The 25184-nt window shown below is 45.2% G+C and overlaps 1 protein-coding gene across 1 annotated transcript in view; it reads left to right on the top strand.

Annotated features, from left to right (window-relative positions):
- The window catches only part of MRTFA (myocardin related transcription factor A), a 235698-nt gene that overhangs the window by 81366 nt on the left and 129148 nt on the right, over window positions 1-25184 (top strand). The window contains exons 5-6 of the mRNA XM_085601073.1: window positions 11072-11127; window positions 11811-11886. Coding sequence (XP_085457199.1) covers window positions 11072-11127; window positions 11811-11886 — 132 coding nt within the window. The remainder of the gene's footprint in view (window positions 1-11071; window positions 11128-11810; window positions 11887-25184) is intronic.

The raw sequence follows: 25184 nt of genomic DNA, 5'->3' as shown, positions 1-25184 counted from the left end.
CTTCGTGACACATTAGCTGATGAGCAACTTCCTGCCCTGTGGAGTGCTTCCGAGGCAACCACGTCAAGCACGTCGGACGCCCACCTGGCCGAACCATGCTGCAGATTTCTAGGCAGCAGGAAACCCTTTAACCCTTTCTTGTCATACTCGGCCTCTCTCGCGGATTTGCCTACGGGGAAGGAAACAGACAGTGTAAGAATAGCCGAGGATTACACTCTAGTGTCGGCGCATTTTTTTAATAGCGCGCAGCCCCTCTCACCGCCTCCGCCCGCACCTTTTCAGCGTCTAAATAAAGAACTGCGATAAGGCGTGAGCTGTCAGTCTCGTGCATCGTTTTGCTTTTTGTTACCAAGTCTAACGTTCAACTCCCATCTGAGGGCGCGGTGATAGTTTCAGAATCCAATTTAGAGCTGTGAGTGCTAATGCGGTGTTTCAGTTCGGATGCTGCTTCAGGCAGCGACGCAAGTGTCAACGCGGAGGTTTTTTTACGCGCCCACCCCGCCCATACAATGCATTTATCTGTTTTTAAAACTTAAATAAAAGGCAGTCATTGGCAATGTCAATAGCTCAAACCCACGTAAATGCGAGACCTATTGCATTGCAAATGCTTGTTTAATTTTGTTAGTGTTTGGTTTTATTTTGTAATAGGATTTTTTTGTCATGTTTGATGTTTTAGGGATGTGTTTGGAGATAAGGTTTTTGACTGGTTTCTGAGAAGGTTAATTTAATTATGTCTTTGCGTGTAAGTGGTTTTACCTGAAGGAAAGAAAACTGACTGACATTCTTACCTTTCACCTCCCTGATGATTCCTTCCCTACCTTGTCTTGGATGAGGCATAATACCTTAGTCCACACACTTGGCTTTGGATATCCCGTAACCGAGGCTACTCACTTCTTTTCTGGGGTCACTCCACTTCCTCCTTCAGGATGCCTAACTTTTAGAGTGCTCCATAAATGTTAGAATTTACACGTGGAATTCATCTTTCTTCAGTCACATTTTAAAGTAAGAAAAAAAATTTACATGAATAGTTCTCACCTGAAAGATTATATTTCATCTTGTGAATACCTGTTTTACTAACCATAGGAACAATAATACTAATTTCTGCAGCATTACGTTCCTTTTCGGCAGATACTGTTCATCCAAATTAAATAAATATATCTCGCCCCTAAGATCATTTCATTACATTTGTTCATTACAGCACTTATTGATAATATTTGGCCTTTAATAAAAAATGTTTGTCCTCATACGTTGCTTTATAAGATTATCAATAAACTCACTGAGTATCACCAATACAATTACATTTTATTTTTAGCACTTACCTTCCTTAAGGAGACAAAAACATTAATATATCTGATACGTAAGATTGGAATTATGTTTCCAGTACTTACCTTTTTTTTAAACTATCACTCCAAGTAACGTAAAATACCCAAAATATAACCACCAAAAGATCATGCTTTTTGAATTTGTTTTTGCATCTTCTTAGGAGTGCTTTAAATTGGCCTAATGGGGCGGTTTATGTTTGTTATTTAAAAGATTTTACAACTCAGAATGGGCCCATACATCTAACAAGAGTACATTGCTAAATGCTGTTGTGAAGAAACCGGGCGATCAGCCAATGAGAAATAACATAACTTGCAGAGAGCATTGTAGCTGATCAGTTGATGTTGAGAATATATGGAAGGAAGGGCGCAAGGAGTAAGAATGGGAAGTTGAGATGATGGGGGACACTTCATTAGCAGACGTTTGAGATATATAATATCAATATATTGACAGAATACAATTGTCTTTTGTTGTTTTCTGAAGACCCACGCTAAGTGAGTTGCAGCGCTTTAAGTAAAGACCACCAGATTGAAATAGCAGAACTGAAAAAGGGTTTTTGAAGTTGTAAATGCAGGTGTTGCTTCTAGAATGAGCCAATGCAGACCTTTTAAGATAGGGGTGATTTGGTCATATTATTTTTGTTTTGTTTCTCTGACAGTCATCGAGCTGCATGAACTGTTGCTTTTAGAGGCATTACGGTGTTTGATTAAAGTAGGTAGAACTCTGTTTACATTTTCCCATTGTCAGTGCAGGATAGAATTCATTCTTGCGTTAATCACCATCTTGAAGCTTATGGGAGGAATTGGTATTTCGTGTTCCAGAGTAGTTGTCATTGGAAGTTGGGGTGTATGCTTATTAGGTTTGGCTTAGAGACCGGTTTAGCTGTTCACCAGCCTCATGATTTCCATAACAATCCTGATAATATACATACATACTTCTAGGGGCTTTGTGTCCGCCCTTTTCATCTATTGGTCTGCTCAGCTCTCATTCACATTTTTCTTCCGCACACAACTGTGTACAGCGTAGAACAGAGAGTCAGCACATTTTATCTGTTGGCTGAGTTGCACTGTGAATGACAACATTTTGACTAATCATATGTGCAGAGCCACTAGAAAAAGAGTGTACATCAGTGCCATGGCTGATGTGCCTGGGCTGCTGGGTCACTCATTTATTTTTGTATATATTCCTTATGTTTTGGGGGGTGAAGGGGAACAATAAAAAAAAAATGCCTGTTGGTTTTGCCAAAGCTTGTTTTTAGTTGGTAATCTAAATTGAAATCTATGATTTTACATGCAGACCAACGGTGATTGTTGAGTTTGTGGAAGGCACGATCTCAGACCACTGATTTATGTTTTAGGGTTCGCATTTTTCCATATGCCAGCAGGGACTGTTTTTATGTGATTTCAATCTCAAGAACATTTATGGCATCCAGGATTTGGTGTTAGTAAGACAACTCATTGACAATATTTAAGACAAAATATAGAGCATTTGGATATTGTGTGTATGCTGATTGAAGGACAGAATCCTCTGTCACCATCAAGATTCCCAGAGTTCCACCTTACAACTGAAGAGCTCGTGGAACATGCTGTATCCATGAGGTATTCAATGTCCTCCATGTAGGCTGAGATTATTCTGCTCAGTTTTTAGAAAAACTAGTATTAGAAAAAATAGTAACCCTAAAAACACTTGGGTTGAAATTTTGATTTTTGAGACCAACATTTTGAAAAACGTGATTAAAACCATCATGTATTGATTACTAAATATAATATTTGATTTCACGCCACCGCAAGGTGAAAAATAGAATACCTTGGATTTGTGACTAGCACTTTGCTGTAAATACTGTAAGATTGGACTTAGAATGGTGATTTAACTAATCATGCTACATTGAAACCACCAAAGAATTCATAAAATGAACAATCTTATATATTAGAGTATTGTGAAACATGCAATACCTACGATCTGTAACTAGGTCCTTGCGGCACTTCTTCGAGAACTGTGATTAGAACATCACTGTGCCTACTCCCAGGCTTCTTGCTAGAAGATAGATAAGCTATATTTTGATATGTTTCTGTCAAAAAGCATTTGAACTATTTCATGTCACCAAAATAATCTATGAACCAGTACTTTTAATTTTCGAGGTTCTAAGTTGGTGAATGAACTCCATGCCTTCCTTCCATTTCCTAACCTTAGGACTTCAACAATTGGTGAAGGGAACTACACACCAGGCGGGGCACACACTAGATGGTCTGTTCACCAACAACTCAGACATCTCTGTACTGGATATTCTTCCTCTTACGTGGTCAGATCACAGGGCCATTATCTTTGGGATCCATACCCGGCACGCTAACCCTCCCCCTTCCAGGCCACGAATTAGGTTAGGGACCCGTGCTTGGAAAAATGTGGATATCCATCAGATGGTAGATATCCTGACACTATCCTCTCCTATGGGGATAGCCAATCCCGCTTTATCAGCCTCCGACTTCCAAGACTGGATTCGGAACGCTGCTGATCAGGTGGCCCCGGAGAAGCTTATGCGACCTAACAGAATATCCCCATCGGCGGCTTGGTATACCGAAGAGCTTAGGCTCCACCGACAACACTGCAGGAACTTAGAAAGGCGCTGGAGGAAACTTTACTGCCCCATAGCCAAGCATTCCTACAAAGACGCCCTGACAATATACAAAAAGGCTATCATTGCCCGAAAAAGTGCATTTTTCTCGGCTCAAATCGAGAATGCCAGGAACTCTGCTAGAGAATTGTTTTCAGTGGTCACTACTCTGTCCACCCCCTCTACGGGACCTGGGGTTGAACCCACTCAGTCTTTGTAATGCTCTGTCCAGCTTTTTCACTACTAAGGTGGCAGATATATACTCATCCTTTGCAGGGAACGTAGGGACAAGATCCAGAGTCTGCAGTGGTGAAGAACCAGCCACTGACCATGATCCCTTCTCTTCCTTTGCTCCCATTACGCAAGATCAAATCAGCAGACTCATCTCTACTACCAAGTCTGGCTCCCCCTTAGACCCCTGTCCTCCCTCAGTGATGGCTAACCGCAGCGAGGTGATCTCTCATCCACTCATGAAAATTTGTAACACCGCATTCCAAACTGGTCGCTATCCAGATCCTTGGAAGAAGGCCGTGATCAAACCTCTTCTGAAGAAACCCTCCATGGACCCCACAGCTCTGGCCAGCTATAGACCAATAGCGTGTCTCCCCTTTCCTGCCAAAATATGCGAATCTCTGATGAACAAACAACTCTCAGAGTTCGTCGATACTTACCAACTTCTCGACGAAACGCAGTTTGGCTTTAGGAAAGGGCATGGAACTGAGACCGCTTTAATAAAGGCCTCAGACGAGATCAGAGCCATTATGGACCAGGGAGGTGCGGCTGTCCTGATCCTTCTGGACTTGTCCGCAGCCTTTGACACGGTCGACCATGCTATTCTGGTCGACCGTGTCACAGCCCTGGGGATAAACGGTACGGCTAGAGATCTTATTTCATCTTTTCTGGCCAACCGTACCCAGACAGTGAAGTTGGGTAACTTCTATTCTCCTGTCTCCGCACTCCCCTGTGGAGTCCCACAGGGTTCCTCGCTAAGTCCAACGCTATTTAATATCTATGTAGCAGACTTAGCGAGGGTAATAAAGGCCCATGGGTTGCGACTTACATCTTACGCAGACGACACCCAACTGGTTCTGGCGATCCACAAGGACGGCCCAGCGGTGGCAGCTAATTTTCAAAGGGCCATGCTTGCTGTCAGTACCTGGATGTCCTCCAATTGTCTGAGGCTTAACTCAGACAAAACCGAGGTCATGACCTTTGGTAAACTCTCCCCGGACTGGTCTTCCACTTGGTGGTCTAACCAGCTGGGCTCTCCACCTGTCCCAGTTGAAAAGGCTAGAAACCTGGGAGTCATTTTTGACAGCAAGCTGTCATTTAACCTTCATGTCAACAAGGTTGTGTCATCTGCGTTCTTTATTCTAAAGAAAATTAGGAAAATACTGCCTTACCTCCCCACCTCAGCTAGGAAGACCCTGGTCTCCACCCTAGTGTTTTCCAAAATCGACTACGGGAATGCCGTCTTCCTTAATACTCAGAAACTCGTTCTATCTAAGTTGCAGTCCATACAGAATGCGGCTGCAAGAATTCTTCTTGACATCCCCCGCCGCCAGCCAATCACTCCAGCCATTCGTCACCTGCATTGGCTAAGAGTAGAGGGCCGTATTAAATTCAAGGCCCTCTGCATCGCCTATAAGGCAGTGCATGGCGTCGGTCCAAAGTTTCTGATTGAAGCGTTCCAGTTGTATAGCCCCAAGAGACAGCTGAGATCCGCCAACACCTGCCTGCTTCCGGTACCTCGCACGAGAACGGCAACCTGGGGAGACAGGCGCTTCTTGGTTGCCACACCCAAACTTTGGAGCCTTCTGCCACTCACCATAAAAACTGCCCCCAATTTGATGAGCTTTCGTAGGCTCTTAAAGACATGGTTGTTCAACCACTAAGCCTGCTGCTCGGTCTCTCTATCCGCCACATGCGCCGAGACACCTTCGGGTATTTGTTTGCGCAATAAAAATCTCGAAAATAAATAAATAAATGGGGTGTCCTGGATTCTGTGGGAGTTTGCTCTACTTGGACATATCAAAGCTCACATGAGATGATGACAAGGATTAAGCCACCTCCTTCATCCTGAAGCAGGCAGAAGTGTTTGGTTGTGCACGGTTATGTATTTTTTAGTAGTTTTCCCCTGCAGAGTTCATTTTGTAATTGGTCTGTAATTGGGAAGATCTTCTGGGCCTAAGGTCAGTTTACTTTTTGAGAAGTTAATGCCCACATGTAAACGAGCTTTGAAGATTCCTGAGAATAGTTAATGAGTGTATTAACACGTCAAATGTGTGTCTTTAAGGCAGATGTGGATGTTGCCTACGCAAAGTAATTTGTCAGTCTAATTTTAGTTTTAAGGGGAGAGGTTATTTTTTCAACGAGCTTCGCTATCTGCTCGAATTTGTTCCTGAAGAATTTTAACACATCAGTGTGCTTTTGGTGTTGTGAAGAGTGAGCTTACTGAAAGTTATGTTCATTCTTTCATAACATGAAGGCGAGTTCTGGATTGGTTGTGATCTGGTTATGTAGTTACAAAGCTTTTGTGTGTCTGATTTCTTCCTTGTAAGTGGGTGCATCTTACCGAAGGCTGCTGAGAAATTCTGGTATTTTAAATGCCCGCCATTAGCTGTCCAACAAAGTGCTTTTGAAGCCTGTTTTGTCATCCTGTTATTTGATTTGTACTATATCCTGACTCTTTGACCGAAACCCTTAACCCCAAAGCACTACTGACTTCGGGTGGAAGTGTTATCCCCATTCTCAACAAGCATTGGCATAGCCAATAGGTCTCGCTTTTGGGACCTTTTAAGTATTTAGTTATGCAGCAACATATCCTTGGTGCAACAACACCAACTGTTGCATGGCTAAACACTTATAAGGTCCCAAAGGCAAGATCTATTGGCTATGCCAATGTTTATTTTAATGGGATTAAAAAGAGTCTTGTATACCTTGCATTAAATGTACACAAAAAGTTTAAATGTAACATCGATTGGCCTGATATGTCTTTGCAAGGGCATGGCTTTTTATCAAGATTCAGAGAAACACCCAGGGGAAAACTTGACTGATATTTTACTGTATCTGATCTGAGCCGAAAGAGAAGGGAACGTTTCCATCTACCCCGTGGCTACTAAATGTAGTCGGCGGGACTATCAAATTCAGTCAGAGTTAAATAAGCAGTAACATTTGTTTTTTCTTTCACTTCCCTTAAGCGCCGAGAATCTTCATAGTTGAAAAGTGCTTGTGCAATAGTCTTTTATACTTATGGTGGTACAAGTTAAAGGATCAGTAAAAGCAGACTGCGCACCAATCTTGCAGTGTTCAGCCTTAGCATAGGCCAGCTAGCAATGAGAGGACCTCTGTCAAAAGAAAGACAGCCCTTTATAATATCTTTCAATAACTCAGCCTCCCGGTATGCCTCCGAATTGAAAGCCACAATAGAGCAAGACTGGCCCTAATCCGGTCTGCTAAATGTAGAAGTCCAAGTTCTTTATGCCAAATTAGATGCGAAGATGATATGGGGGCAGGCCAGATTTTCCCGCAAAATCTAATCTCTTTAAACTGTATGGCCTTGCAGTGCAAAATACCCCAAATCTCTGCCCATACATATCAATGGGTATACAGAGTGACTTGTCTATTTCCAGCAACGGTATAAGGAGCTGAACACATGACTCCTGTTGGTAAAATCTATTGGGGGGGGGGGCCCCCATGAGGATTAAAACATAGGGACAGTCAGCAGGGAGGAGCCTCAAGATATCCTGGCAAGGAGAGGAGGCAGGGCCCTTAGCAGTCTTGGGGGTGGACTAGACATTGTCAGACGGGGACAAGCTGAGGGTGGCTGATTGGTGGTGCCATATGCCTTGAAATTGCAATTGATGCAAGAGCATATTTGCCCACAGCGTTCATTAGGGGGCTCTTACTCGTGACCTATAACTGGTCACACAAAGAGTTACTCTGAAGTGTGTTTCTGTGTGCAGGTGTCCCATTCCCCATGTTCCCGGCAGGCGCCAAGGCTGAGTGTTTAACGACGTTGGCTAACAGACCCGCTATTCGGTCCAGGCAGACAGATAGCGGTTGGAGCGTTTCCTCAGCAATGCTGCTAAATTTATCGCACAAATCGGCAGGTGACAAAGTCCTGTGTTAAAGAGTCGCATGTCTGGCTCGCGAATGACTGGGATTATGGTAAGGGATGTAACCCAGATAAGAGCTGACTTGTGTTGCTTTGTTGGAATAGTGGGTGTTTCCATTTTGCAGCCACATTTTTCCCCACTTGCCTTTTATGCTTCACAGCTAGGCTTGTGGCAGGCTGAGTGATTGCGGGGTGTCCATCTCCGGATCTGCCTCTGTGATATTGATGGTATCAGCACTGTCACTGGTCAAACACATGTCCATGGCCTGCCCCACCGCCGCAATGCACAGCTGTCACTGCATCGGATAGTGCGCGGTCAGGGGATTTGACAAATGGAGCCCCATGGTCCATGGAGAGTCTGTGCTCTGTTAACTCAATTTAAGTAGTTATAATCCCGACATTTCTTCTTAACATGCTATCAGATGACACTTGGGGGTGTGTAACAGAAATACCCCCAGCAAGTTTGTGCTTCCCCATGTTTGTTAAACAGACAGCAAACAACCTATCACCTTACCACAAGAAGGGGCTTCACGAAGTCCACTATTGTGGGGTCTTTAAGGAGAGTGGGCCCAGGCCAGCACATTATTTCGGCTCTTCGTCAGGCAGATTTGTTAGTAATGGTCTTGTGAGCTGGGGTGGGCAGTCTAAATGCTATAAGGCATCAGGATAAGCATACTGTTGATCCGGGAAGTGGCGCGATCACAGAACAAAGGCATGGCAACCCTGAAAATAACAAGCAGGGACGGGTGAGAGGTCCGGGACTACATAGGAAGATTAGTGGAACTAACACTTACCGAAGACACGAGCAGCTGGGAGCAGTAACGGGTGCCAAACGCCACCATATAAGTGTGCTGTGTGTGTTGTCATAAAGCACAAAATAACTTCATTGCTTTCACTTTCGCACCGCGCGGCCGTGTCACTTTCACGGCCGTGCGGCGCGAAAGTGAAAGCAATGAAGCTGACGAGGAGGGAGGGGATTCACGCGCGCGCTGTAAGGCTTAATGAGCCATTACAGAAAAGCACATGGCAGCTGAGCATGTCGCGTACGCTTGTGTGCGTAACAGCAAGCTGATGGCCGGAAAAAGCCTCTGGGTAGCACTTTTAAAACCCAGTTACTAAATATCTCGCCAGTGCATGCGCTGGCTCAGGCGAGACCTAACAATAGCTTTCCAAGTCAGTTTCTACCCATTGGGTTTTTGGTCCTCACCTATGGCTCATTGCTTCAGATCCACTTTAGCCTCTGAAGATGCTGTTAACAGCAGTCACCCCACTGACTCAGTCAAAGAAAGAGACCTACTCCAGTGAACTCAGTTGGTACTCTAATCCCTGCACCTAGAATGATACATTCTCTACGTAAACTTTCATGAATAGTTTTAACCCACCCTCAGTCTTGTAAAAGTTATAGTGAATCTAATCCACAGGTCTTGTCCCTGCTACTTCACAACCACCCAAAACTACAAATAATACCGAATCCATCGCAGGCTCTTATGAAAAACATACTTTCTCCAGCGCTAAAATCCTTCGCTGCAGCCCCATCCACTAATGGATTAAACAACTTGCTCAACCATCTCAGGGTCACGCTGACCAAACCTTTAAACAAATGAACGCCTGTCCAAATGCCTTAAGAAATGGGCAGTGCGCCCTGATGTTCAAAAAACACTCGCTCTGCGGTTTAGAAAATTACTTGCACAAGACGAGCAGGATCCTTGATAGATGTATCTACAAACAAGCTGCAGCTGATTATCACAAGCTGTCATCTGGGCAAACCAGCCTTTCTTCACAAGCAAAATCTCCCCAGCCACGAATAACACCAAAGTGTATTTTTCAGAGTACAGATGCTTGCCAGCCAATCTGTCTTAGATTATACACCACAGGGCTTTCTATACAATTAGGCAAGAAAATGACAAATTAGTTTAATGGCAAAATTAACGGTATTGCAATGTCATCCGCAAATTTAGAACAGTCTCTAAAGGGCCTGACCCTTTCACAAACACACCCACAATACTGTATCCAGAGTTTATATTCACCTTAGCTGCACTGGACTACATCTAAACACCCTAAAACCTCTTAGACTCCTGCAGAATACCCTTAGATCTAATCCCAAATTAATCCCTAAATCATTGCTCATGTACAAGAACTGAAAATCCTACTATGCATACCCTTCACCCAAAACAGACGCTAACTCTGATGGCTGAAATCGTCTCTGAATGTTTGTCTCTCTGGTCCAAAGGTTCTGGAATCTGTGTCCCCAACAGAGACATCATAGACATAGGATCCAATTTCCTTGATTGCTGTGATAAAATAACATTGCAGCCAAGAAATTAAGGCATACGGGTATCCCCCTCCTTCACCCTTCATTGCAAAATTGACAAAGTAGTAAAAACTTTTTTTATATATAGAAGAGGTTGAATGTAATTTATTCTTGAAAAGCTAAAGGAATTGATTAAACAAACTTTCATAAAAGGCATGGCAATGTTTCAGCTCCACGCTGTTGTAGAGAGACTGGTCTTTGATGCCTTAAAGGTTAAATCATGACTCACTTTGTTGAAGGAAAACACGTAGGAGGTTCTTTCAAATGCCTACTTGCCTTTTTAGTTCCTGCCTGAGAAAGCCAACCCTACAATGTGGTTGATTTGCAGTTTTTCGTCCTGCCATGGGTCACCGACAGTTTCACCACTATTGTGTAAGGGAGATGTAAAGGAAATTTGAGGCAACCAGGAGCAAACACCTAAAAAATGTTTTAAATGCAGGTCCGGGTGAAACGTTTGGCTGGCAATATATAGTCTGTTGTAAAGAGATAATCTTCCTAACTGAGGTAGACATCACCCCTATCTCCCCCAAAAATCAAAAGTAATTTCCAAGTGTTTAGATTAGTACTGGAAAATAAAAGTAGTGTGCCAACATCACAGGTAGAAGCCCTCCCTAATAAACAGAGCTTTGCAGAGTGTTCATGTCTCACTTCATGGGCTGGGCAGTGGATTATTCATTCTGTTTCTTTAACTATTCAATGTATTTCCTTCCTGCAGCTCTGAAGAGTCCAGCAGCATTTCATGAGCAGAGGCGGAGCCTAGAACGAGCCCGGGTAAGAAACCGTGGTAATACTAGTCCCTCCCCCAGCAGAAGGTGTCATTTAAAAAGATGTAAACATTTTCCATGTTGAGGGCTGGGTTCCTTCATCGCACTCCCTGCCCTGTCAAGAAGGTGTAACTGTAATTGAATTTTTTTCTCATCCACGGTTGTGTTACTTGGGCAGAATTCCGTCCAGGAGGAATCACTGTAAGAAGAGTACTTTCCTCCGCCCCAAGACCCACCCACCCCCATCTCTGGTTATTTCAACAGTACTCCAACTCCTGGCTAGCAGGTGTCACTGAAAGATCAGTACACGGCTCTCTCTCCCAGTGAATGTGTTATTTTATCAGCACTCAAAGTTTCAGCAGCAAGGTGTCACTCTTAACTATTCTACTAAAGGTTGTGGAACCTACATAGGTTTAAAGAATATGATGGTATATCAGTTGGGATAGAGGGGGGATTTCGAATTATGATTCCTCTGCTCACTCCCTATCTTAATGATCCTCCTTCCTTAGACTTGTGATACCTCCATCCAACCAGCATTCTAATCAGGCATATTTCCTTAACCCTTTGTTTCCAGCTCTAAACTCCCCTCTTTATGCAATGTAATCCTTGGATTTACAATTTCAGTATAAAGTGTACTTATAGGACTTTCTCGGCTCCACTGTAAAGGTTTAACATTCTTTTTTAATGTAGACAGAGGATTATCTGAAGCGGAAGATCCGATCGAGGCCACAGCGGGCTGAGTTGGTGAGGATGCACATCTTGGAAGGTACGTGATCTGCGGAAGCAAATCCATCCTCAGAAGGGACCAGATTCACATGTTGTAAGAGTCAAAAACCTACAGCAAGATATAAACAGTACTACTTCCAGCTTCCTTTCAGATTTGCTACCTATGAAACCAAAAGGCTGGTTCTCCGGTCAGCAAAATGGAAGATCCCTCTCTGCTGTGTTTCTCTAATTTTTGATATTGTGACCAATGTTAACCTGCTGCTAAAATAATATGGCAATCTTACACACTTATTGGCTAAAGGCATCATTCAGAATATTAGTTTTCTAAGCCTTAACCCTCATACTTAACACTTAAAGTTAACTAAAAGTTATTACCCTTCATGTTGGCATACAATTTAGGTCTGTTTTGTATGTAACATGTATGTATTACCAGGCAAGCCCTGCCACATACAGCAAGGTGATTAACTGAAAGCATAAAAAAGTAACTTTAAATGTGATGAAATTGAGCATGGTAATTTTATGAGTTTCCTAGTAATACCACGTTTTTTTACCCTTAGTAAAATTTGCTCTACCTTTCGACCTATATAAAGGAGTCTACAAATAATAAGAAGTTGAATATGTAGACCACCATTGACAGTCTGAAGGGGGATTGGGATTTAACCTATCTGCCGTTGTGCAAAGTTGTGCAACTACTGATGGTTATAGTCCAGCTGATCAATTCCTAGAAGAATAAGTTGGTCTGTGATGCATGCTTGTGTTTGGAATATATTGCTTACTTTATGCGTTATTGACTTCCGATACACTTTCACAGTGGCATATTTTAGGAGAGTAGGATCTGCACTTATGTTGCCCCCACTTTTTTTTCCTGATGTTTACACTGGTTTCTGGCTATAGTCTGGCTAGGTCCCTGCTAATCAGGGCCCCAGCCCCTCTGTTCTCTCTAAACAACTTTGAGTGCATATTAGATGCACTAGTGAATGGATACTGTGGTACGTTATGAGCCTCTAGTATATGGTACCTTAGGTACCAAGGGCATAGGTTCTTCACAGGCCTACCAGGGGCTGAAGCATGTATTATGCCACCCCTGGGAAGCAGACTAAATCTGACACCACAGGCCTGCTACTGCAGCCTGGGTGAGGTAGTGTTAGCACTCCTCACTGAGGTATAGGTTCCCTATATCTCCCCTTACACACACATATAAACCTATCAGTCACCCCTAAGGCAGGCCCTAACAATCCTGAGGGCTGGGTGCTTTGTTTCCATGTGAGGGGGTGCCTCTGCAGCTCTCAGAGTCCATTCTCTGTAGCTGTTTGTGGATGCGGTTAAACCATATACTCTTAAGCGCCTTATAACCTAGCGGTAAATGCTAACTTTGGGATGGCTGCATCAAAACATGTTGTGTTTGGTGTCAAACGCTTTGGAAGCATACCCCCACACCAGTAACTGGTGTGGGAGTATGATCCCACCCTTCTAGAGGGATAGACATGTACCCACTGTGGAAACATGGTAGAATCCTGAAGAGCCCTGGTATCACAAAATGGATGCCACCAGCACAGACACTGGGCTGCCCTCCTGCTGCTGACTGAAACTCGCAGTGGAGGAGGCCCAACAATAGGCATCCTGTCACAGGGAGGTGTAACCACTTTCCAGACAGGATTTAGTTTATTGGGGCTGGGTGGGTGCACTCCTAGAGTGCTTTGAAGTCCTGCACTGGGGGAGCAATAGGCTCCTCTGTGCATATGCCAGCTCAAACCGGTTCAGGGGCTACCAGCCCCCGCTCTGGCGCGAAACTGGACAAAGGGAAGTGGGTGTAGCCACCCACTCCCCTGACCCTCCCATAGGAGTGGTCATAGAGCAAGTCCCTCCCTTCCTTTCAGTATAACTTAGGGAACCCTTGCCATTGCAAACTAGATATCGTTGGACGACGGTCTGAAGAAGAATCCTGGACCTTCGACGTTCCACTACCTTTGGAAGACTGAAGAATCTCCCTTGGAGTCGAGGAGTGACTCCCCTGCTTGGCAGGCACCAAAACTTTGCATCAACGGTCGCAAACTTTCCCGCCGGAGTCCGAAGTCCCTGCAGCCCCGGAAGTGGATTTCCTGACTTCTCGACGGCCATTGTGAGTCCCCAGCGAAGCTGAGGCGAGTGGACCCCACGAGTGATGAGGAACAGCAATACCCAGGTACCGTGCACTATTGTCGAGTGCAATCCCTTCACAACGTTCTACGAACTTGTGCTTTGGACCACGTGTGGCCCAAGCCCCCAGCAGGATTTCCCTCGAAAATCAGAGGCCTACCTCGTCCCGAGTGACCGTGGGCTCCTGTGAAGTGAATCCTCCCAAGGCGTCTTCGCGATCCCTTGCCGGCTGGTTTTTGGGTCCTCTGAAGACTTTTTTATTGAACCAAAGGGGTGCCCTAGTTGCTCCAGGCCTGCCCTGACTTACCCTTGCTGGGTGAGTCCCTCAGACCTTGCTGGTCTGCACCGCAGACTTTCTTCACTTTCCATGAGACTTGCTGTTGCCAAGGCTTGTTGGCTCCAATCCGGTTGCCGACACCTCAGTAAGCTGCAGACTTCGTGGGACACTCCGAATCCAGCTCCTGGTCGTCGTCGACACCTCCTGGACCTCGTGACTGAAGAGTCAAGACACCCATGATCACCTGAAATCCCCCGACTACTGTAGGCATCCAGCTTCCTGGCCCGGGTCACTGGCAAGTGACTTTGAACACTGTCTCCTCTGCTTTCAGGTCTTCTTTCTTCAGAATCCAGCCTTGGATTCCACCGGACACTTCTCCTGTCTTCACAAGCAGCAAGTCTTCTTTGGCTCCCATTGAAAACGACGCCGCGACCCGACACCAAAAGACACCTATGCACCCGGCTTCCCTGGGTGAGGTAACTCGAGTACTCCGGTGCTCCTGTGTGTGTTGGCTCTAGAACTACTTACCCTGTAAGTGACTTGCTTGTAGACTCTCCCGAAGTATCCTAAAACTTTAAAATTCCAACCGCGACTTGCTCTATTGAAGTCTATTGGAATCTGCGTCTGTGTTCTCATACTGCATGCGTCTCCCGTGGGTCCTTTACTTACCTGCCTTGGGTGGATTAGTGAGGCCCCAGCGCTTCTGAAGACCTTAGGCCTTCTCAAGTCGTTCTTCTTGTACCTCTTTTTTAATATATGGTCTGGTACGCCCCTAGGGCTCCAGCCATATAAGTGCTTAACTTGTTGTGAAATGTTAATTTGTGCATATGTCCTTGACTTCTATTCTCAAAGACATTAGTAGAGTGGGTCTAGTAATAAATACATATATATTTTATATATATACCTGTGTGGTGTCCTTTCATTTGGTGATTTAAGAGATTATAAGGTAAAACAAGCTGCTTTACATTCCTCTGAGACTTAGCCTGAAGGCTGCTCTCCACAGCTACCACTAGGATAGCTTTCTTTAAAAGGTTGTCTTAAACCTATCTACCATAATAGTCGAATTGTACTGGTGCAAGGTGGCCACTTTAACTAGTGACCAGCATATACCAGGCCAACTTCTCACACATATTGTGAAAACATATGCAAAAAAAGTATGTCTTCTAATTGACATCTTGTACATTGGGAGTTATTTTGGTTACCCTTCTTATATAAACTGGACAGGGGATGATACAGTTTAATATTGGACTTGTACTGCTAAATCTTGAGATCAATAGACCTCATCAGTTGATGACCAATACAAACTGATTGTTGTAATGTATCCACAGTAATCTCAAGATTCTGCTTCACAATCCAAGATATGGTTTGAGCTGCCAGAGCATCAGGAGACTCTATTTATCCTTTCGCTGTTAGGCCTCTCCCCCACCCTCCGTGCTAAGCCTTTTTTCCGGCTATTTGAGATAGTTCACACATAGGCCTCCATAACGTTTTTCTTTCCACATAAGCTATTCATGCCAAATTTGAATCCTTTTTTTCCAATATCATGGTTATCCTAAAGGTACCCAGGGTTTGTGGATTCCCCTAGAGGAGACTGAGAAATTAGCCAAAATGTAATTTAGTTTTTTAGAGAGAAAAGTGCTACAAAAGAACGTGTCTGGTTTTTGTCCTGCAAATGGCTTCAACGAAAGGTTTGCGATGCTAAAATCACCATCTTCCCAGCTTTCAGGAACAGGTCCCGGGCTCAGTTTGCCACTGGATTCAAGCTATCCTGGCTGAAGAGGGGTGAAACCCCGAAACCGGTCCTAGGATGCTTGTTTCCGCTCCAGGGAGGACCTGGCTTGGCAGTTCGGGCTGGACTGTTCCCATGAGACACAGGGTCAAGACTGATTTGCATGTGGCCAGGTCTAAACTGGGGTGGCATGGTGAGCAAAAGAATGATGGATTTCACCCAGATCTCATGACTGGGGAGAATGTTTCGATTTGTTCTGCATTCCGTCCATCAATTGTGTGTCTTTTGCTTTCAGGAACAGGTAGGCTTGATTTAGAAAACCACATTTTTTACCACAGTTATGGCATTATACTGGGAGAAAGCCCGTTGTTCCTGTTTTTTGTGCTTTCAACCTCTTTCCAGTTTGTGGTTAAGTAAGTTAGTAGAACTTTTGTAGAGAACATGATTGCTGAGGCGTCTTGCTGCTAATGGATACTGAAAACAAAACTGAGTACGAGTTGCAATTGATCATCAAGCCATGCTGCTTTTAAACAGCCATGTCTTTAAAGACTTTCTGACGCAAGAGTGGTTCAATTCTGATCTCAGTTTCAATGGCATCAAATTCGAAAGTTTGCAAGTTACAAAAGAGAAACTTCTACGTCCCCATCTTACTTTTTTTTATTTTCCAAACGGAGAGCAGTCTTGCTGAACTAGATCTAAGAGTTTGAGTAGGTACATGCCGGACAAAGGTCTCTTGAAAGTACGCAGGCCTCCTTTTGTGCACTGTTTCATGTGCTATACACAAAGCTTTGAATTTAATTCTTTCACTAACTGATAGCCAGTAAAGATTCCTAAAGCTCTTTGAAACATAGGCAAATTTAAGAATTCCAAATAGCAGACGAGCAGTAGCATTTAGGAGGGATTGAAGTTTCCTAAGCAGATGTTTTTGGGTACCTTAGTAAAATGCATTGCAATAATCGAATTTCTAATAGAATGAACAGAAATATTTTCCTCAAAACTCTGAGGAGATGAAAGCAAGCGGAGGTGATATGATTGATTTGCGCTGAAAAATTCAGCTGATTATCAAATAGCACTCCCAGTTTTTTTGCTTTAATCACAGGGCAGAGATTCTGCCCAAGATTTGTCGGCCACTACGACGTATTCCAAAAGGCTATATTTGCACCGAAAACAACTACTTCCGTCTTTTCTGAATTCAACTTTAAATAGTTATCCTGCATCCTGGTTAGTATCTTGTCCAGGCAGTTTTGAAACTTGCTAGCAGAGTGGCGTAGCGGGGGGGGGGGGGGGGTTGGGGAGGGGGTATAAGAGCGGCATTGTCAAGCGGTGTCCTCCCCTAGAGTAGTCGCAATCTCGGCGCGCCTCCGACTGGTGCAACTCAAACTCCTTCACAGAGTCTATATTACAAGACCTCAATTATTGCATATGGGAGTTTCTGAGGGGGGGGGGGGGGGGGGGGAAACTGTAGAAGAGGGTGCGACCAGCTAGGCACATTTCTCCATTTAATTTGGGACTGTGACTATATCCAGGTCTACTGGCGACAGATACATGAAGTACTTAGCAAGGTGTTAACAGTCCCTCTCCGCCTAGAGGCTCAAAGATGCCTACTGAACGTCTGGGAACCCACGGACCTCAACACTCACCAAACACAATGGGTCACACTAGGTCTAATAGTAGCAAAAAAAAATATTGCACGACTTTGGGGAGCGGCGCAGGCACCGACGATTCTAGATTGGAAAAAAGACCTCGATTGGTGCATGTATAGGGAAAAGACAGTCTATACGTCTCGGGGCAATCCCCGAAAATGGTCCAAAATTTGGAACCCCTGGAACGCTTATCGAGGGAATATTTGTACACCGCCTCGCAGTATCGAATACGACGACGCCCCTACTCCGTGGCATCCAACGGAAAGTAATGCTGTATCTATGATTGCATGTCTGGGTGCATGTATAGGGAAAAGACAGTCTATACGTCTCGGGGCAATCCCCGAAAATGGTCCAAAATTTGGAACCCCTGGAACGCTTATCGAGGCAATATTTGTACACCGCCTCGCAGTATCGAATACGACAACGCCCCTACTCCGTAGCATCCAACGGAAAGTAATGCTGTATCTATGATTGCATGTCTGTCTCCATTGTATGCAGGCGCACTAGTATCATTGTATTGTATGTTCTCTGTCAATGATTGTTAATAAAAAAACATTTAAAAAAAAGCTGCATTGTCTGCCCCCCTGCTCTTAACTGCGGCCGTCGCCATGGGGGTGGTGGCAGCCATAGCAGAAATCGCCAGTCCCCCCTCAGCTCTTCAGGCGGCTGCCGCGCCACTGTGCTAGCGGCTTCATCAACATCAGATGATATCGATACCTCAATTGTGTATTGTCTGCATAGGATACTGCTGTCAACCCAAAGGATTGAATGAGATTCAATAGATGGATAACGTAAATGTTAAACAGTGTGGGTGACCAAGACAATCCTTGTGGCACTCCGCAAGGTAGAGAAAAAGGATCAATGTAAATTCTCCAAAGGACACACTTTGTTCTCCGTTAGACATAAATGATCGCAGGAGAGTACGGGCTGCACCTCTAATCCCGACACTCTCCAACCGTCTGACAGGCGTAGGATGGTTCACTATATCAAATGCGGTTGAGAGGTCGAGAAGTATCAGTGCAGCCCTATCTCTCTGATCAACCAATTTGTGTATCTCCTCTGTGGCGATCACTACCACTGACTCTGTGCAATGTTAAAATCTAATGTTGTGATCTAATGTGGAGATCAATGTGTTGGAAACTGGTGTGAAACCCCTGGTGGAGCTCGGAAAGCTATACGTTTCTGAAAATTAGACAAAATTCCGAATTCAACAAGGGTTCATTTGTGTAGATCCTTCAAGGTTTTCCCAAAGAAACTAAGTGTGGAAATAAAAACATATTGAAAATTAGTAGGAATAAAAGTCTATTTGTAACAACGTGTTCGAGGCATATGAGCTGCAGATCACACACTAAGGATAAGATCGCCAACTGGTGTTGGGCTCTGATGATTGCAGGTTGTTGTTGTCTTCGGAAGAAGTCTTTGGTCACGAGATAGGTGACTCCTCCTCTGGACAACAGTGCGCATGGGCATACACTCCATCCTCAGATTGTTTTTTTCCGCCATTGGGTTCGGATGAACTTTTTTCCGCTCCAGCAGAAAACTTATAGCAATTACAACAACTCTCAAAACTTTATTACTCGACGTCGAAATACCATCGGACCGGCTCTGGACGCGGCTGATGGAAAGGACACCCTTTAAAAATGCCCCCAATGTGGAGCAAAGTTCCCCCACAGTGATCACCACGAGGTCTGTAATTTGTGCCTCTCACCAGACCACAACGAATCCAGCTGTCCAGCCTGCGCCGCACTCCGTTCGAAGAAAACCATCCGGGACCGAAGAGCTCGACGCCATATCATGGCCAAACCGGTTCCGGAACCAGAAGACATCTTTGCCCAGGATGTCCCTGACGACGATTCCGAAGACCTCCAGATCGTGTCCGAGGCCGCCGATTCTGATCTGGGGCAGCGCGTGAGTACCAGCTCCCCTACCCCAACCCCACCAAAAAAGACATTGGTCAAGACTCGCGACCCAAAATCATCTTCAGAAGTCCCACCCCCGGGACCGGCTCCGAAGAAAAGTAAGCCTGCAGGTGGCTCGGGCTCGAGCAAACCTCATATTATTGTGCCTACAATACCTTCGGCGCCGAAGCAGGCTCCAAGGCCAAAATCTCCATCGGCACCGAAACGTCACTCGGCACCGACGTCTCCACCGGCACCGAAACGTTCTTCGGCACCAAGTTCTCCACCGGCACCGAAAGGTTTGTCGGCACCGAAAGGTCCTTTGGCACCGAAAGGTTCTTCGGCACCGAAAAGTTCTTCGACACCAAAAACGTCCTCGGTGCCGAAAAAAGTCCATAAAGAAACTGCCGACCTTACAAAATCCAGATCGGAACCGAAAAAGTCGGCGCCAAAGCCACCTTCGGACACTGAGATACTTTTTCGGCCAGATCCAACGCAAAAACGAATTTACATCAATCCTAAAACCGGACATGTAACAGCGGTGCCATACAAAAAAAGGAAGCTGGACACACCATCTCCTCCAGCTCCTCTAAAGAAGAAGGACTGTGCCACTTCACCCATACGTCCTTCCTCTCCTATATTACCTCCTATCCCATCCCCCCCACCACCACCTCCTTCTCCTCTACCATCTCCTTCTCACACACCACCTCCACAGGATGATGATGATTTAGGGGAGGGGGAGACCCGGATTTCCTTAATGATCCCACTGATCCTAATGATCCCTTTACACTCCCGGACACGGCACCCATAGATGACTGGGCTTACCCTATGCCTGACATGCCTGATCCCACTCCATACCCCTCAAAACCCTCCCCTCCTGATGACCATTTAGGGTTTGGTCAGCTCATAAACAGGGCGGCACTGTTCCATGGCGTCACCATGCACACAGACACACCAGAAGAAGATTTTCTCCTCGACACCTTTGAGCAGTCGCAAAAAAAGTTCACATTTTACCCATGATTAAGGGAGTGATAAAGCACGCCACAGAGGTTTTTAAAGACCCTGTTAGGGCCAGGGTTCTTAACCCCCGGATAGAAAAAAAATACAGACCGGCACCACAGGATCCTGCGTACATCAAAGCGCAGCTCCCCTTTGGTCGTGTCAAATGCCAGAAAGCGGGCAAACTCCCAAACAACCGGAGACACACCGCCCCCAGACAAAGAGTCTAAACTCTTGGAGGCTTCCGGCAAAAGGGTTGCCGCACAAGCTGCTAACCACTGGCGTATTGCCAATACACAAGCCCTATTGATAGGGCTCATTATGATCAACTGGAGGACCTTTTGCAACACCTGCCTGATTAATACAAATCCCAGGCCAATGACCTCATCCAAGAAGGCAAACTAATATCAAATGCCTCAATCAAATGTGCATTAGACGCAGCGGACACCGCCTCTAGGGCAGTCAACACAAGCGTATTACTTAGACGCCACGCATGGCTCCGCATCTCCGGCTTTAAGCCGGAAGTACAAACCACCATTCTTGCTCAACCCTTTAATCAGGAGCAACTATTCGGGCCCGCAGTAGACACTGCATTAGAAAAAATGAAGAAAGATAATGAGACTGCCAAATCAATGGAAGCATTACAGTCTCCTCAAGCCAGAGGCTCCTTTCGTCGCTCATTTTATAGAGGGGCCTCCAAAAATGTGGGAACAGACACCTCTTCCACCTTCAAAACATCAGGTCAAACATCCCCTAACAGAGGATATTTTAGAGGAGGTTACAGAGGAAATAATACCAAAGGCCGAGGGCGGGGCAACAACAACACCCACACCTCTACTGCCACTAAACAGTGACTTGCCACCACTCCCCCCAGACCATTCCACTCCGGTCGGGGAAAGACTTCAACAGTTCCTACCTGTCTGGAATTCCATCACAACAGACAGGTGGGTAAGACAAATTATCCAATCTGGCTACTGCCTCGAACTCATAAACACCCCCCCCAAACATACCACCCAAATACCGTCCCATGTCTCCTCACCACCTCACGCTCCTCAAACAGGAAATTCAGTCTTTGCTTCAAAAACACGCAATAGAACCAGTTCCACTCCAACATCAGGGCACAGGAGTATATTCTCTATACTTCCTCATTCCCAAAAAAGGACAAGACCTTAAGACCCATACTAGACCTCAGACTACTAAACCAGTATATACAATCGGATCACTTCCACATGATCACTCTTCAACAGGTCCTTCCATTACTTCAACAAGGCGACTTCCTTGTCACATTAGACCTCAAGGATGCATATTTCCACATCCCTATGCATCCTGCGCACAGGAAGTATCTACGATTCGTGGTAGACGGTCAGCACTATCAGTTTACAGTTCTCCAATTCGGAGTAACAACCGCACCCAGGGTATTCGCCAAATGCTTAGCAGTTGTCGCAGCGCACCTCAGAAGACAACAAATCCATGTCTTCCCCTATCTGGACGATTGGCTCATAAAAGCCAATACTCTCGACAAATGCGTTCTCCACACTCACCGCACTATTCAAACCCTGCACAACTCTGGATTTACCATCAACTATCCCAAATCTCAACTACAACCCTCCCACGTACACCAATACTTCGGAGCCACCATAGATACATCCAAGGCCATAGCTTATCCCAGCACAGCCAGGATAGCCAACATACAAAATCTCATCAAAAAATTTCAAACCCAACACTCTCTTCCAGCAAGAGTGTTTATGCAACTCTTAGGCATGATGGCGTCATGCATCTCCATAGTACCCCATGCACGCCTTCAAATGCGTCCCCTGCAGGAATGTCTAGCACAACAGTGGAATCAGGCCCACGGACAACTTACCGATCTGGTGTTGGTGGACAGCCGCTCACTTCGTTCACTGAAGTGGTGGAACACCATCAACCTGTCCAAAGGGCGGCCGTTCTTAGAGCCTCTTCCACAAATTGTGCTGACCACCGACGCATCTCACAGGGTGGGGAGCCCACCTCCTTCAGCACACCACTCGGGGCAGGTGGACCACTCAACAAAAACAGCGCCACATCAATCACCTAGAACTTCTGGCGGTGTTCCTAGCACTCAAATCCTTCCAAGTGCATCTAAAAAACAGAACTGTCCTCATCCGCACGACCACAATGTATTACATACAGAAGCAGGGGGGGGACACATTCTCCACAACTGTCCCAACTTGCACAACAAATCTGGAGATGGGCAATTCCCCAAAACATCTACCTGCTAGCAGAACACCTCCCAGGGGTTCAGAACCAGGTGGCCGACCTCCTAAGTCACCACACACAGCAAATACACGAATGGGAACTACACCCCAAAGTCCTACTCCCATTCTTCCAAAAGTGGGGACAACCAGACATAGACCTGTTTGCCACACAAGAAAACGCGAAATGCCCAACCTTCGCCGCCAGGTTTCCACACCCACAGTCAAAGGGCAATGCGATATGGATGAACTGGTCAGGCAGATTTGCGTACGCTTTTCCGCCTCTCCCACTCATTCCATTCGTGGTACGCAAACTGAAACAACAGTCGCTAACACTCATCCTAGTAGCTCCCACTTGGGCACGTCAACCCTGGTTCACCACACTTCTGGAACTATCTCTAGTTCCATATCAAAAATTGCGTCTCTCCCCGGCTCTATTAACCCAGAACCATGGAGAAATCAGACACCCAGATCCTCAAACTCTGAACTTGGCAATCTGGCTCCTGAAGTCTTAGAGTTCGGATACCTCAACCTTCCTCCAGACTGTATGAATATCATAAAAGAAGCCAGAAGACCTACTACTAGGGCGTGTTATGCAGCAACATGGAAAAGATTTGCCATTTACTGCACTAACAATGACATACGTCCACTGGATGCTTCCATCCAAAACATCATTTGCTACTTACTACACTTGCAAAGATGCAATTTAGCGTATTCCTCTATACGTCTACATCTAGCGGCATTAGCAGCCTACTTGCAAAATAGACAACACCTGTGCCTTTTTAAGGTACCAGCCATTAAAGCATTTATGAAAGGTCTTAAAAGAATTATTCCTCCAAGATTACCACCTTCCCCAGTGTGGAACCTTAATATTGTTCTAACAAGGCTCATGGGTCCCCCATGTGAACCAATGCACAAATGCGAACTGCAGTTCCTAACATGGAAAGTGGCTTTCCTTGTCGCAATCACATCCCTGAGGAGAGTAAGTGAAATAGAAGCCTTAACTCTTGAAGAACCCTTTCTACGACTACATCGTAACAAAGTGGTTCTTAGGACAAACCCAAAATTCCTCCCTAAAGTCATCTCCCCTTTCCTTCTAAACCAGTCAGTCGAACTGCCAGTGTTCTTCCCTAATCCAGACTCAGTAGCTGAGAGGGCACTTCATACCTTAGATGTTAAAAGAGCCTTGCTTTATTACATCGACAGAACCAAACCTTTTCGAAAAACCAAGCAACTGTTTGTTGCTTTCGCTCCACCACACAAGGGCAACCCTATTTCCAAATCGGGTATAGCCAGGTGGATAGTTAAATGTATCCAAATATGTTACCAAAAAGCTAAACGTACTCTTACAGTTCCCCCTAAGGGCGTACGCCACGCGTAAAATAGGGGCTTCTATGGCATTCTTAGGGAACATCCCCTTAGAATATATTTGCAAAGCAGCCACATGGTCTACTACACACACCTTCACTAAGCACTACTGTGTCGATGTGCAATCCAAACAACAAGCTTCAGTAGGCCAAGCTGTCCTAAAAACCCTATTCCAAACTGCTGTAACGGATACAGGTGACCACCGCTAGGGGAGACACTGCTATATAGTCTATCCTTAGTGTGTGATCTGCAGCTCATATGCCTCGAACGGAATATGCTACTTACCAGTATGCATCTGTTCTTGGCATGTAGAGCTGCAGAGCCACACACGCCCACCCGCCTCCCCGGGACCTGTATCTGTTCCAGCATTGTCTTAATTAGACACTACACATGGACATCCTTTCTCTTTATTTCTTATACACTCCATCATTTCCCATCATGGCGAAAAACAATCTGAGGATGGAGTGGATGCCCATGCGCACTGTTGTCCAGAGGAGGAGTCACCTATCTCGTGACCAAAGACTTCTTCCGAAGACAACAACAACCTGCAATCATTCGAGCCCAACACCAGATGGCGATCTTATCCTTAGTGTGTGGCTCTGCAGCTCTACATGCCAAGAACAGATGCATACTGGTAAGTAGCATATTCCTTTTATTTGTAACTTCCTGTCCCGATTTACATAAACAATATACCATGTCATCTGCTAGACCCTCTTGTGGCGGGGATATATAGGGTTTGTGGGTGTTTCAAGATCTCGAGGTACCTAGAGCCAATAACTAAGCTGCACCTTCCAATGGCTGCTCATTGTGTACCTGTTATAGATCAATTCACATGCTAAAATATAAAGAGTGAAAAATAGCTATCAAGGAAACTTATGTATTTCCAAAATGGGCACAAGATCCACAGGCACATGCATCAAAGCTTTTTGCAATCGCAAATGGTGCGATTCGCAAAAATCGGCCGTTTGCGATTGTATTTAAGGAATCGCAAATTGCGATTCCTTAAATGCAATGCAAGATGCCTTTAAAAATGGCGATTTCGCTATTTGGGCCCGCT

Source organism: Triturus cristatus, chromosome 4_2 (assembly GCF_964204655.1).
Source record: "Triturus cristatus chromosome 4_2, aTriCri1.1, whole genome shotgun sequence".
NCBI classification, from domain to species: domain Eukaryota; kingdom Metazoa; phylum Chordata; class Amphibia; order Caudata; family Salamandridae; genus Triturus; species Triturus cristatus.
This window is presented reverse-complemented; position numbering and strand designations above follow the sequence as displayed.